General features: G+C 40.8%; 1 protein-coding gene across 1 annotated transcript in view; it reads left to right on the forward strand.

Annotated features, from left to right (window-relative positions):
* The window catches only part of Ets98B (DNA-binding protein Ets98B), a 62717-nt gene extending 57440 nt beyond the window's left edge, over positions 1–5277 (forward strand). The window contains exons 5-6 of the mRNA XM_067350603.1: positions 204–396; positions 656–5277. Coding sequence (XP_067206704.1) covers positions 204–396; positions 656–999 — 537 coding nt within the window. The 3' untranslated portion in view covers positions 1000–5277. The remainder of the gene's footprint in view (positions 1–203; positions 397–655) is intronic.
* Positions 5278–14536: the final 9259 nt, after the last annotated feature.

Here is a 14536-nt window from a genome sequence, read left to right on the forward strand (position 1 = left end):
TTCGTTTTTAGTCAGCTCGGCGAGCTCGGAGGAAATCGATCGTCTTGATCTTCGATAATGTTCTTCGGATGGTATGCACAAAATGTACGAATGCCTTGACCCATTCAAATGGCATACTGATGTGACGATTACATTACTCGCCGCATGATGCGTTGAAACATAGGGTCAGGCTAATGCCGGAACGACACTGTTTATGCTTGCAGTGCGGGAGCATGCTACATGCGCAGCTGGAGATTTGGAAGGCCGCCGTCGAAGAGTCACCGCGGAACACGCTCGCCGCTTCCTGGAGCCCCGCGGGGGTGGTACAGTCGCCGAGCAGTGCCGTGACCCCGCCGGCGGTCGGAAACGCGACAGCCAGCCTCAAGGAGTCACCCTGCACCATAGATTTCTCGGATGGTACGTTTCTCGATTCTTACATCACACGACGGACCACTATTTGTCGAGCGCTGAAGCGGCAAACAGCTTATTTAGCGAAGAAAGTAGCCGCGCCTTATTTTTTGCTCGAATCCACATATTTCCGAACGCGAACCGAACGCGACGCAACGTAACGCAGCTTTTACCGCTACAAATAAGATATAGATTAATAAAAAATTACGGTATGCCATTTTTTGCTTCTCAATCGCCGCATCGCGTCTGTTCGGCTTTTTTTTTGCAGACGAGGACGAGGAGTGCGCTTCCGCTCAAGGCGGCGGTAACAGCGGCGGCAAGATGCGCAACGGCGGCAGCCACATCCATCTCTGGCAGTTCCTGAAGGAGCTGTTGCAGAGCCCGGGCGTGCACGGCTCCTGCATACGCTGGCTGGACCGCAGCAAGGGGGTCTTCAAAATCGAAGATTCGGTGCGCGTGGCGCGGCTCTGGGGCAAGCGGAAGAATCGGCCCGCCATGAATTACGACAAGCTCAGCCGCAGCATCCGGCAGTACTACAAGAAGGGCATCATGAAGAAGACGGAGCGCAGCCAGAGACTGGTGTACCAGTTCTGCCATCCTTACTGTCTGTAAGGAGCCCTTCGGCCTCATCCCCCCGCACTTCCAATCCTCCTCCTCTTCCTCCTCTTCCTCTCCACTAATCCTCCTATTCCCTGCTTCGCGCGCGCGTCCGCGTGCGCCTGCGATCCAGAGCGAGTGACTTCAGGAAAATCTCCCGGAAGAGCCCAGCTTCACGGAGATCGTAAGGTAAACGATTCGCCGTGCTCGATATTATTGGCGATGATAACGTCGAGTTACGGCCGGGTCCATTTAGTACGCCCGTTTTGGGCGACCATTTTTGCTTTTGCGTTTATTTTCTCTTCTTCTTTCTCTCTCTCTCTCTCTCTCTCTCTTTTTCTCTCTCTCTCTCTGTCTCTCTTTGTCTCTTCTATTTTCGAATTCTTTTTCTTTTTTTTTTAATAATTATCTGAGACGAGCTCTCATCGCGAAGTGAAGGCGCGAACAAGTGGAGATTCGCCAGAGAAAAGGGAAGAAATAAATCTTTCCCCTCTATTCTCACGATCGCTTGTCGGCACCAGTCGTCGGATCCTCGAGCTGTCGGATACGCGCGCGATATGTCGCACGGGCGTGCCTCAGCGCGCGGAACTGTTCGCTGCTTGATGCTTGTCTCGCTTTTCCTCGACGACGGAAGCGACGATACGAACGGGGAGGAAAACGAAGTCGGAGAGAATCTATTTTTTATAACACTTTTGCATGAGGAAAAAGACAACAACGCCGCAACAACGGCCGTCCTTCGGGCGTCTCACGTCGCGATTTAATGAAAATATAAATGAAACCGTGAAAGAGGAAAAAAAAATATCGAAATGTCAATTCGCCGCGCCTTTTGTAAAATAAAAATATCTTCGCTGAGATAATCGTTGACTGCTCGCAACAGCGTATCGCGATGTAACGTGGTTAATTACATTTTTGCGACTTTACAATCTTTGACACGAACGCGCGAAGTCGTGGAAACATTTTTACGCGGCGCGCGGAAAGGTGTTTATTAACTTGTCGAGCGTGCCTTAGACACGTGCCGTGGGCATCGCGATGAAGGACGCTGGAACCGCTGAAACCACGAGTCTCGATCGGGCACGCGGCGATCACCGGCGATTGCGCGAAATTTCGCTCGCTCGTGAATCGATCAAGAAACGCTCAGGTGGTGATCGATCGTGGACTTTCCGTTCAAGAGGGAATATAATTATTGGCGATCGTGTCGCGGCGCGCTCTCGAGGCGTCACAGGCGCGCGACTGGTGCTGGTGATTTTGGTCCCATATATCTATGATATATTAAAAGCTGTATGTTCCATGAACGATTTAGGTTTTAAGGCAACTTAGCTGCGTAAGTGTATCGGGGCTCACGTGAGCCGCCCTTAAGTTACTCGAAGAGATTCTTTTTTTTTATTCTTCATACTTTCGTTTTTCGCTGTAGCGCTCGCGCGATCGCGATTACGACGTCGATCGCGTCGATCCTTCATGCTCGTAGTTTGTAGGAGGTTCTCATACATCGCTATCTTTTTTTTATCGCACATTATTATTCTTGTCTAACAAGTTTCTCGCTATCGGCTTAATAGAAATCTCGTCGCATCTCTTCACTTCTATCGTTCGTGCATAATTTTCTGTCGCTCTTTTTTAAGAACCTGCTAACTTTGCATACTTAATCAAGTGCTTGTTTTCGTATATTTTAGTAAATCTGTTATTGCGATTTCGGATATATTATGATAACGCATATAAAATAATTAATTCGAAATTTCGCGAATTTCGATATGGCTAACCATAAGATTTGCACTAACGTGTTCACACATTCGCTCACCGATCGGTTGTATATATAGATATTTGCGACATATATGTAATCGTTATATATATATTCGTTTTATTTATTTATAACTGAGTCTATCTTGGTTGACGTACGGAGCAATCTTGCCGTGTAACGCTGAAAGCTCTTTGGCGTGATATTCCGTCGATTCTGTGACCGATGTCGCTTCCATCTCGGTTCGCTTTGTCTCGATCATGAGTTTAACGTCGGGAATTACTGCACGGTCGTTTCTCGCTCGTGCGAAAGTGCAATTGATGAACAATGCAATTACGTCCGTGGTCACCCATTACCATTGGACTTGAACCATTCTCAGCCGACTATAATAACGTGACATTAGTCGACGATCGGACCTTTCACCGTTCTCGCGATGTATATGTATAGTCTGTTGAATTTTCAATTTCTCGCGACAATTTTATAACAAAATTTTTATACCAAGGTCCGTATACATTCTCAAAATAATTTAAATTCAACGCTGAAAGCGTCAGATAGTTGCAATATTTAGAAGAACGTAGTTTGATTAATATTTCCTGTCGTTCTTTATTATTTTAGTCTTAGCAAAGACTACGAAATTTGCTTACATTATTCGACCTGCTAAGTGAGCAAAATGAGTTTCGTTGATTGGGCTGCAGAAGAGTTCAAGTCATTTGTACAACGCAGAAACTCGATGCCAAAGAACATCGCAGCGTGAACGAGCGAATGTCAATTAGTTTTGTCGAGAAAATGGAATCGCTCGCGTAATTAGATCGTAAAGCGCGCTTCCACGCCTGTTGGGTTTCTACGACATGTGCATTATTATTTTTTATGCAGCTTGGCATGCAACGCAAATTGGAAGTAGACCGAGGCGGGGCCTCGAAACTCTCGAGGCACCATTAAATTTGTGTAAATTTGAATGGAAAAAAATATTATAAATTTAATTTTCTTATAGCGAGAGGCTTTTGTTATTTCGATTTTTCGAGTTGTCAGAAAATCTATTAACGGTTTGAAAAATAGGTTCGCAAATTCTTATTACTTCGTAGAACTAAATACATAAATGCAATACAATAGGAAGGAAATACTTTTCGATGGAACATTACAGTTGGCTTCTAGACTCGCTAAAAACGTCTGCATATCGAGGGTTACCTGCAATTCGTTTTGCGCCAGGCTTTACCGCATTCTGTAGGTTTAACGGTAGTTGGTTCTTCAATTCCGCGATAAAGTGTAGGCAAAGCTCGAAGGCGGCGGGGAATTCCTTCCCGCTGATTGCAGTGACAGAAAGGAAGAGTGCAGTTCGTTGACACGGACAAAGTCGAAGAGTGCGGTTAATTTCGCAGTTAGGTAGAGAAGTGGGAAATAATGGAATTGAGGGACGAAGTGGCACAAGCAATATCAAATAAATCCGATTCGCGTAATCACATAGTTATTGTTCTAACCGATTATTTATTAATTTAATTATTGTTAAGGTGAAGTTGTAGGATTAGGGAATTGTATAAAAAGGAACACACATTTCTTGGTTTGGTTAAATTGTGAGGAAACGGAGTCTGTCCATTGTGAAGGAATTTTCTCTATATAGAGAGTTTGTTAATAGACGTATTCGTTATTGAAAACTAAATTTTTTTGTGATAAAAAATTAAGAAAAATTAATTTTTTGGGTTAAATTGCAATTAAAAATAAATGCATTTTTGAATTAATTCCAAAAAGAATTTATTTTGACAGAATCTCAAGTTTTTCGCGCAAGAAAATTAAATAACTTGGTAGATATTTGCGCGAAAAAATTGTTTTACTCACTAAATACGTCCATTATCAAACGTCTACAAAGAGTACAATAGACGTTACGATTATTGATGTTTAGAGTTTGTTTAGAATCAGTACGACTTATTTATCTCGGTGAGAAAAAAAGCGATGACGAAAGAGAAACATGTGCTTCCACTTTCTCAGTGATCTTTGGCAATCAGAACATAATTATTGATGTGTGCGCATTGAATTGTACATATTTGCGAACACCACTGGCGAATATTTATATATATATATATTTGTTTAATCGTATATAGTTAAGACGTTGCTGGTTTTATATGAACAGAGATTTAATTAGGACTAAGCGTTGATTTCCTACTTAACAACTGGTCTTATCAAGACATTGTTATACATATATCATATTATATATTTATGTATTCATGTTTCGACTGTTCTAATGAGATTAAGGTGGGTATGGCGCATCACGAGATGATAATAATAATAATAATAGTCAAGGCTATTCTCAAAAAATATTATCGAAAATCTGCTATGAAATTTGAAGGCAGATCAACGTCGATTATAGAATCGACGATCGAAACGCGCGTTTTGCGTGTGGACTGAGATAAGCCTCGACCAGAGCAATAATAATAATAATATTAATATATATATATATATATACACACACATATATATTTTCTTACGTCGACATTTCTTGCTACCGACATTCGGAGCGAGTTACTAACACGAAGCAAAGAAAAATAAAAATAAATAAAAACTTCGTAAACGTATGTCATTTATTTACAGCGTGTGTTGCGTTTACGATCTCCCGGAGTTTGCACTATATGTCACCCGAAACTTTCGTTACGCCAACGCCAAAGTAACGAAAGGCATTTTATTTCAGTATATTAAGAGTTCACCAGAAGAAGCGAAAGCGACCAAGTGAAAGTCTTTTGGTCGAATTTCTAATCGTCGTCGATGATATTAAGTGACTCATCGTTTTTAAATTCCACGCACGCAATCATACCTCACGTAATTATTCTCTTTATTATTTTCATAACGAAACAAAATTCTTTCGCGAAAATATTGCAAAGAATATTTTTTTGTATTTTTTGTCCGTTTAAAATGTACCTTAAATTATTTTTACAGAAAAGTAGCCTCTCTTTCGAAATTTTTGCGCAGGATCGATTAAGGAAATGATTTATGCACTTGGCGTTGCGAAAAATCCGACAGGTGAGTATTTTCGCAACCAATTGAGATATTAATCTTTGGTACATACACTCTTTTTTTTTATGCAAACTCCGTCCGCGAGCAATTCGCGCATACGAACTTTATCGATTACTCGCCGATAGCCACGGCGGGGGAGTATTTGCTCTCGACGCGAGAGTCTTCCTCCAGGGGGAGGGGAGAGGGCGATCCAGCCGGAGCATTCCGATTTCAGAATCGACGTCTCTGGCGGCGCGAAGAAGAAGGGAACGCGCGGCCGAGAGAGGAGGCGAGAATCTCGCCGCCATAAAGATTCGTATCGCCCTGGAAACGTCGAGGAGGAGTACGAGAAGGCGGCCTTCCCTTCCTTCTCTCTTTATTTCTCTCTCGCCCTTCGGCCGTGCACCCTTATGCGCTCGGCGAGTGGGCGTCCCTTTTCGAGATTTACGACGATTTAATCGCGCAATTAATCTAACACCTTGTTGCAACAACACCTCGCGCCGAGAGCGGCGGCGGCGAAATAAAAATAGCCAGCAGCGCGAAGGGTAGGCGGGAGGGGGGGGGGGGGAGGGAAATCGGGGCCCGTTTCGATCTATCGCGGCGAATATCGCCGACTCGGCGGAGGAGAGCGCGCGGTTCAACCGCGGTGTTAAAGGAGAGTAACGAGCACGCGGCGGGGGCGGGGGGAGGAAGGAGAGCAAAGGGCGAGAGAGGAGATAGCCGCGATTTCATAGCGAAGTGCAACCATAAGGTGCCGCCGAGGACCGTGTATCGTTAAGGCGCGATAAATGAGTCCTCGCAATTTTATCGGGTCGCCCATTGTTTCACGATCCGCTAAACGGCATTATTCAAGAGCGCGCGGATTTTGTTTAGACACGAGTATCGCCGACTAACACTGACATCACGATTCCTCCGTTACGTGGCTGCTTATCAACATGCGCGATATAACGGAGTGCGATCACAAAGGCGTCTACATTGTTCGTAAGAAGCAAATCAAACGGAACCGCAAGTAAGATTCTCCCAAATTTACTTACAATAGCAGAAATTGTCAGTTAAACCTCTTTTTCTACAAGCGTCGATGTATAATATAAATTAATTAAAATTTCATACAATTAACATATCTTGTTAAAAAAAAAAGAGTACAATATCAAGTTATGTAACAACTTGATTTAAAACTGCACATATAATTCATAATAAAAAAAAAACCTACATAATTCCATAAAAATAATGTAGTCATAAATTTGTGTGATTTACGTAAATATAGCTAACGCTTGGGACAGTCGTCAAAAGTGAAGCGTAAATAAATTCTCCTCAAGATTCTCCCGGCTGTTGTTCTCGGCGATGTGCGCAGACGGCGAGGACACCCCCGCAAACGAGCGCGCGGACGCGCGCGCGTTCACGCTCGCTCTGTCTGTACGACCAAGGACAACAACATTCTCCGCAAAACTAATTGCCAGGTAAATATATACGAACAACGAGCGCCAGCGCGCGCGGACGACACGCGGGGGCCCCGCGGGGTCCCCGTTGTCTATACGTCGGAATTTATTGCGCTTGCCCGGAGCGGCGATAGCAGGCGGGAGGTATGGTTGAGGATCGGAGAGGGGACGAAGGATCGGAAAGGGTAAGAGGGGAGGAAGAGAGAGAAAGAGAGAGATTGGGGAGAGAGGGAGAGAGAGAGAGAGAGAGAGAGGGAGAGCTCTTGTACGAGAACGCGTAATTTATGCTCTCATTATGCAACAACCGAGATTCATTACGAGCGACACGCGTTGTCTCGCGGATTTGGAGATCGATCTGCGAAGGATGATCTCGATGGGCGAAGGCATTGAAGGTAAGCGGCGCAGCAAGGGTCGAGCCCTGCCGATGCACTTCGGGGGTCAGGGTATGTTTCCGCGCGCGATCCAGAGATATATTGAGACCCGTCGCGATTTTTATTATTTTAGAAACAAGTTCCGACTTGCGAACATAATTCTTTCTATCAAACCTTTATTTATTCAGACGCGTTCAAGTTCGAATATTTTGTAAGCCGAATCGATCATCTTTTTTCTCCCACTTGATATATGATTATTCGACGCAATTAGAGAATTTTATAAAATATTCCTAAGATAATAGATTTCGTCCTATTTTCAGCGTTAGACAAAGAGATCAAAAAGTTGAAATATATCTAACATTTATATGTGTTTTTGAATCTCTTGTAATTATCATAAATACGTTAACATTTTATAACGCTGCCCTTAGATCCTAGCTGGTTCCCTCTTCTTTATTGCAATCCAGCTGTTCTTATTTACTGAAAAACTGAATTTTATGTTAGAGTGAAGAGTGCGTACGCCCTTCCGAGCCTTTTGACCCGATCGTAGCGCACGGGGTTACAGACGAAGGGGGCAGTCTGGCGGGACTCGCAAGGGGATGCGCTCCGCCCAGACGCGTTGCACCTCGGCTCTCCGACTGCATCGCGGAAACTATCGGTCCTCACAGTGGGCCGCACAGCGCCTGTAATCTCGGGGCTCCGTAACTACTCTTCGACCGGCGACAAAAAACCAGCAGAAAATGAAATACGGATTACAGTGGTTGGCCGAGAGCGGATAATAGTGGATAATGATGACCTCTCGGCCGGTGCGCTTCGCTACCACCACCCGCTCGGATCGCATTTTCCCCGCCTTTTCCCCCTTTTCTCTTCCCTTTCGCCGCGTCGCTTTCCGCCCGCCGTGCGTTTATCGCGCATCGGGATTTCCATACAAAGTTGCGCCCGATCATCGTAACGGCGGTCCGCGGCGTGCACTCGCTGCGTTTCTCACGCGCATCGCACGCTCGGGTGCATCAACCTCTTCAGCAACGCTGGAAAAGAAAAAGAATCGAGTAATCTCTGTTCAAGTTGTTCTAAGATTTTTGGTTTTTTTTTTGCGACGGTGCTCAATTAAATTCGCGATTTATCAGATCTCAATAATCATTTTAAGTACAAAATGAAAATCTTGAACATTTTTATGATTATTTTTTGTTGAATTAAAATATCAAAGCAACATGAATTTCTAAGATATAAGTCCTGTTCCGTAAAATGACACTTACAATATCGCTCCGGCCGATTTGCGCTTAATGTATTTGAGTGTGCTTGTTCGTGCCTATCATGACGGCCTCGTAGCCGTATAGTCAATAGGCCGACGTCAATTCGTACCGATGAAATAAATCAGGCGTCGATCGCGAGAGCGGGTGCCGGCGCGCGGACGCTCGCTCGTACAGGTGGAATTAATGCATGGAGATTTCCGATATATCGAGAGCGCTGTGGGAATAAATCAGCCGCTATATGGTGAACACGACTCCGCGAGCGGAGCGCGAAAGTGCGGGGGACAAGACTTCTGCGCAACAAATCAGACTGCGCGCACGTAGATCCGTGAAATTTAATTATCTAAGGTGATCCAGAACAACACGCCGCGATTAAGATCTTAATGGCGCGTCGGCCGTAGCGGAAAATGTTTTGTAGTAAATAAAATGAATGTGTCAGAGATACCTCGCATTTTTAGAAACATTATTTAGCAAATGTGCCGCGACTCCTAAAGAGTTCGATGAATTAATACACCGTTTGTTATTTAATTTCTGCTGCTGCTTTATATCGCACGCCGACTGCAACCAAAGTTGTTTGCCTCTCTAAAATCGAACGGCGAGCGAGGTGTCGACGACCGCCGAGAGACTTGCGAACGCGAACATAAATCCAAATTAGCGGCAACATAACGTGTAACCGTGCGCCGATCGGTCTCCTCCTTTCTCCTTCTCTCTGTAAGAATGACAGTAAATCGCGATGCGAGCTATCACCTCAGTCGATCGCTCAAATACCGATGCCCATTTCTAGGGCATACCGCAAATTCCTTCGCCGCGAATTTAGTATCAATTTCAGAAAAAAAAACAATCTTGTTATTGTTAAGTATGGTTGCTAAATCAATTTATTGACTAATTTAATACAAAATAAAATTTAAAAAATTCCTTTTTAAAAATCGATTAAATATTAGAAGAATATTAAAAGCATGTAAAACTTAAAACAATTCCAATTCTACAAATGCAGATGTCATGAATTTAAATCGTAACATTAACATTTTCAAACTTGCTCTGAAAAAATCGTCAGCTTTAAAAATGTATAATTAGAGAGAAGATAAAAATTAAAATCTTTCTAAAAATTTTGATTTTAAGAATTTACTTTCGATAATTTCACATTTTTAGAGAATTTAATTGCGATAACTTGTTTTTATTTAAATAGAACTTTCAAAGCTTGCATTTATAAATATTTTAATTCCAAGAAAATTAAAACTAAATTAGTCAAATTGTGCATTGTGTTACAGTTCTTATTCAGGCTTTACTGAAATTTATTTGATAATTCAACAAATAATCTCTCAATGATACATCCATCTACAAATAGCGTCATGATACTGATTGTGAGTATCCTACTGATAAAGCAGTACGGAATAATAATAAGCAGAGAGAAGCATGAGAGCGACTATCCCAATCCTTTTCGTAAAATGCAAGAGGCATAACTGGAGAGCGAGCTGAAGAGCTCGCCGCGAGTTTGCAGCACTTGCTGGATAGCAATGAAAGCACATTTCCGTGTAGTACATTGTTATCCACCGAACACGCTCTTCGTTCAGCTCTTGATCGCCAGATGGATCTTGTTGTACGTATGGGGAACAAAGATCAATCTCTATAAAAGAATGCAATTATTTTTTAATTTAAATTAAATTCAATGGCGACATATATAATTTTAAAATTATATACGGTGTAAAATGTAATTCAAAATATTCTCTGACAAAATTCTACTACTCATTTGCAATACGTTATTACTGAAATTCTCTCATAATTCGTAATTTACAATTAAATTTTATTATAAGTAAGATGTTGATTTAGAATAAGTAAAATATTGATATTTTTAAAATATATAATTTAAAATAAATTCAGAACTGTATGATGTAAATATGTGTTAAACGATTTATTGAATGAAATTTAGAACATCTCGTTGTTTTACACTTTTATTTTCTATTCTGAAATTGCAAGATATTTAATAAAAATTATTAACCATAAATTAGTCGTTTCTAATTTCTAATCACGAGATCTATCTGAATAAATAAATGACGAAAAGATAGGTTTTATTATTTCTTTTGATACTTTCAGGCATTATTTCCAAGAATCGATAAGAAGTTAATGGATTGCAAATTATTAAAATGACGCGTAATACTCTGCTGCGCAATTAAGGGGAGAAATGATGTGTCATGAACTCACACTTGCCGTTACAAAGTAACTCCGACTTACGGTACAGCGTATAACTCACTTTGCCCAACGTTCGTGTGGGTTTCAGGTAAGTCATAACTTCTATTTTGCGTACACCTGTAAAGTTAGCCGACAGGTATTAGTGGCCAGGAGAAACGTAGTTCTCCAATGACGCAAAGTGATTCAGCGTCGTGAGGACGGCTTACAGTTCTGAGTCACACTTTGGCGATCTAAAATCTAGCAAAGGTCACATTCAGTCCAACATGGACTGCGTAATTGCTATTCACGTACAATATTGTACGACTTTATGCTGCACACATAAAAAAGATATGTAGAAATATGTGGAAATTTTTTTTAACATTTAGTATTTCTATCATCTTATCGAATATTATTTTTTTTCTTTGTTTTTAATCATTGTGCTCTGATTTACTACATAAAAGTAAAGCCTTAGCAGAATTTTTTTGAAATTTTTTTCAGAAAATGTTGAAATATTTTATTCATTTTTTATTCGGTTAGTGATTCAGTGAAAAAGGTTCATATAAATAAAACTATAGGAAAAATTATTTGAACGGCAAGAGATATTTTTTTTTCCGAGCCAATTTTACGAAACAAAGGGAACATTAATTAAAACTTATGCAACAAAGGAAGAGGGCTTTAAATAAAATTTAATATTCCATTTCGACATGATAGTACATTTCACGAACCTGACTGACGAATATTTTTCGTTCAGCAGAACGTTGTGCTGATGGTATCAATGCAATTATGTTATCTTTGCTGCTTTATTCAGTTTTATTTTAATCTGTTCACTTTTTCGTTCGCTAATGCGCGAGCATACAGCGCGAAGTTAATCCAAGGAATGCTCCTAGGGCAATATATTTAGCTCTAACTATTACGAACCAGCGTTTAACTTATCCGATAGTACCTGAGGGTTAATTATTTTCGTGCTGAGCTTGAACTCATCGCGTTGCTCGTTTAACTTTATTTCGCAAAATTGGCCGTTCGCGTTTACGCTCGCAATTCGTCTACAAGCAAGTTGAACGAGCGAGTAACGAAGTGCCCAGCTACTCTTACTCTCGGGAAAATAATCGCATGATTAAAATGCACAGCCCCTCCGTTCATTTTGATTCTTCGTCGTACTATCTAAATTTGAGATTCGAAGGATCGCCGCTCTTCCCTTAATTGTTTGTATTATCAGCGCTCAAAGATCTAATCATATTAACTCTGAATCGTATTACGCAGCTAAATCGTATTGCGCGTTTCTCGAAATGAGATAGGAGCGAACCGTGCGCGTGGCATTATATCCATGGCATTTTGCGTTCCGGTCGACGCGCGCTATGCGACGCCTACGTATGTAGAGTCCGCGGCGTCGCGTCACGTCGCGTCGACCGGTTACTCACCGCGGGCGACGCTCCATCGATCGTGTCGGTCGCGAGGGATTGCAGGGGTCGAGAAAGAGAGCGAGGGAGACGGGACCGGGGAGTGGGACAGCCCCCTCCGGCAGCGGTGTTTGCCCCTGTGGAGCGCGCGTCCACGGGGGTGGATATACTCGCCGGCGAAATAAAGGAGTCGCCGGCAACACGCGCGAGATAAGAAATTAACGGTGCGCGCGTGGGCGAAAGAGGGAAAGACGAACGCGTGCGGAATCTTTAGCAAATGAAAATGGAAACTGCGACATTTAATCCTTCACTCCCCCGCCACTCGTAAATAAACACTGTTGCGTACATTTCTTCCGACTTAATTCGTTTAAACGCATTTCTAGATTCCCAACGCGTCTGCAATCATACATTTTTCAAAGAGAACGTCTGCAAATAGAAAGTTATTTCTTTACTTTAATATTGCAGTGTCCATTTTTATAATGGATATTTGAAGTATTTTTTGAAACATTTTGATTTCATAAAATTACAAAATTTATTATTATATAAAATAAAAATTTCAATTTCATCAAAGAAACTCGCTAAAATATTTTTCAATAAAGTTGTGCGATAGCTAAAATATATAACATGGCTGTACAGTCTGCATAGCGTGGTGAAATGGTTCTGAGATAGTAATCCGACTAATCCGTTGACGTGGAAATCTTTTACGAGGCTCAGCTTACACGTAGATAAGAACGCTTCGAAAGTACCGATGGATCGTTGCGAAGGAGCAGCGCTCGATTGGAAAAGTTCCGCGCTTCTCTAGTCGTAATGTAGAGAAATAGTTATGTACTTACTTCCCAGTTATATCTTGCCGCTCGTTTCGTGATCGAAGGGCTTCCTTCGCTTCTCTTGGACGAAGCTCACGCAGCATAGACAGTTCTCAATATGATCGAAAATATAAGTTTAGTTTCTTTCAAACTATACTTTTCTTACATTTATTATTTTTCCTTTCTCTTTGCCAGATCAAGTATAATTATTTTATTTTAAATGCCAAAGTATAAAATATTAAATGAAATATGTATATACCTCGAAACAGAATAGCACATTAAATATATTTATTAAATAATTCACTAAAAAAAACAATATATTAAAAGTATTTAACGTATTCCTTTCAAAGACTCACAATCGATTGTGCTAATTTATTATGAACTGTGCGATAATAACTTGCGTGATTAAATGAAAAAATGTTGAATAAATTTTGTCACAAAAGATCGCAATATTATATGTTGGAATAAAAGAATCTTGACAGACCGTATATTGCATAAAAGTATTAAAATATGTAAGCACTGATATATGAATTATAAATAGATATTATATAAATATATTAATTATGAATGATTGGAATTGACGGCATTTGATGCATTTGCTTGTGAACTGTTTATCCATTATGCGACAAATTTTGTTATATTGTCGGGTGCATTTATAACATTGTGACGTCGACACATATTATTTAATTAACACAATGTGATATTAAACTTATTGTTTGCAATTTTCTATTCAAACTCACAGAATTAATAAAAAGATAATGAGATATTCCATTTAATATTTCAATATAATTAATTCATAAATTATTTTCAAAATTATATAAAAGAATATAAGAACACAAATTGTACGTATATTTTTATGTCGCGCTAAGCATTGTTTTTTCTACTTCCCGGATAGTTATGAATTGGCAGTAGTACAAGTAAATGTCGGTACCGACGTAGGGGTCTGTATTTATATTTGTACTTGCATTTATGCATTTTATGCGTTAAACCCACGTGTTGTAGGTAGTGGAATTGTACAAATTTAAACAATAAAGTAAGCAAGTACATTAGCTGAGTTAATTAAGCTAATTAAAATACCGAAAGGCTGCGCTCTATTTTGCCAGACTTGCGTCAAAGTTAGTATCAGACTGATTTTATTATTCATAGAGCATTCAATTTCCACAGATTAATCAGTAATGTTGTAATATTAATGTGTAGCGATGTGTTCTTACTGGAAATTGTACTTCATAATTCACAGTATATTATATATTTTCTTCTTAATGTATAATATTATATACTTACCGCAATTTAATATCATGCTATTAGTATCATTCAATTGATCGCGAGCACTGATTCTTCATACTTACCTCTCTTTAAGGTACAAGGCTGTCGTGTGTGAGGTTTTCATATAAAGCAACGATCGAAATAAAGTGTAAAGCCTC

This window comes from Linepithema humile, chromosome 2, assembly GCF_040581485.1.
Source record: "Linepithema humile isolate Giens D197 chromosome 2, Lhum_UNIL_v1.0, whole genome shotgun sequence".
NCBI lineage: Eukaryota > Metazoa > Arthropoda > Insecta > Hymenoptera > Formicidae > Linepithema > Linepithema humile.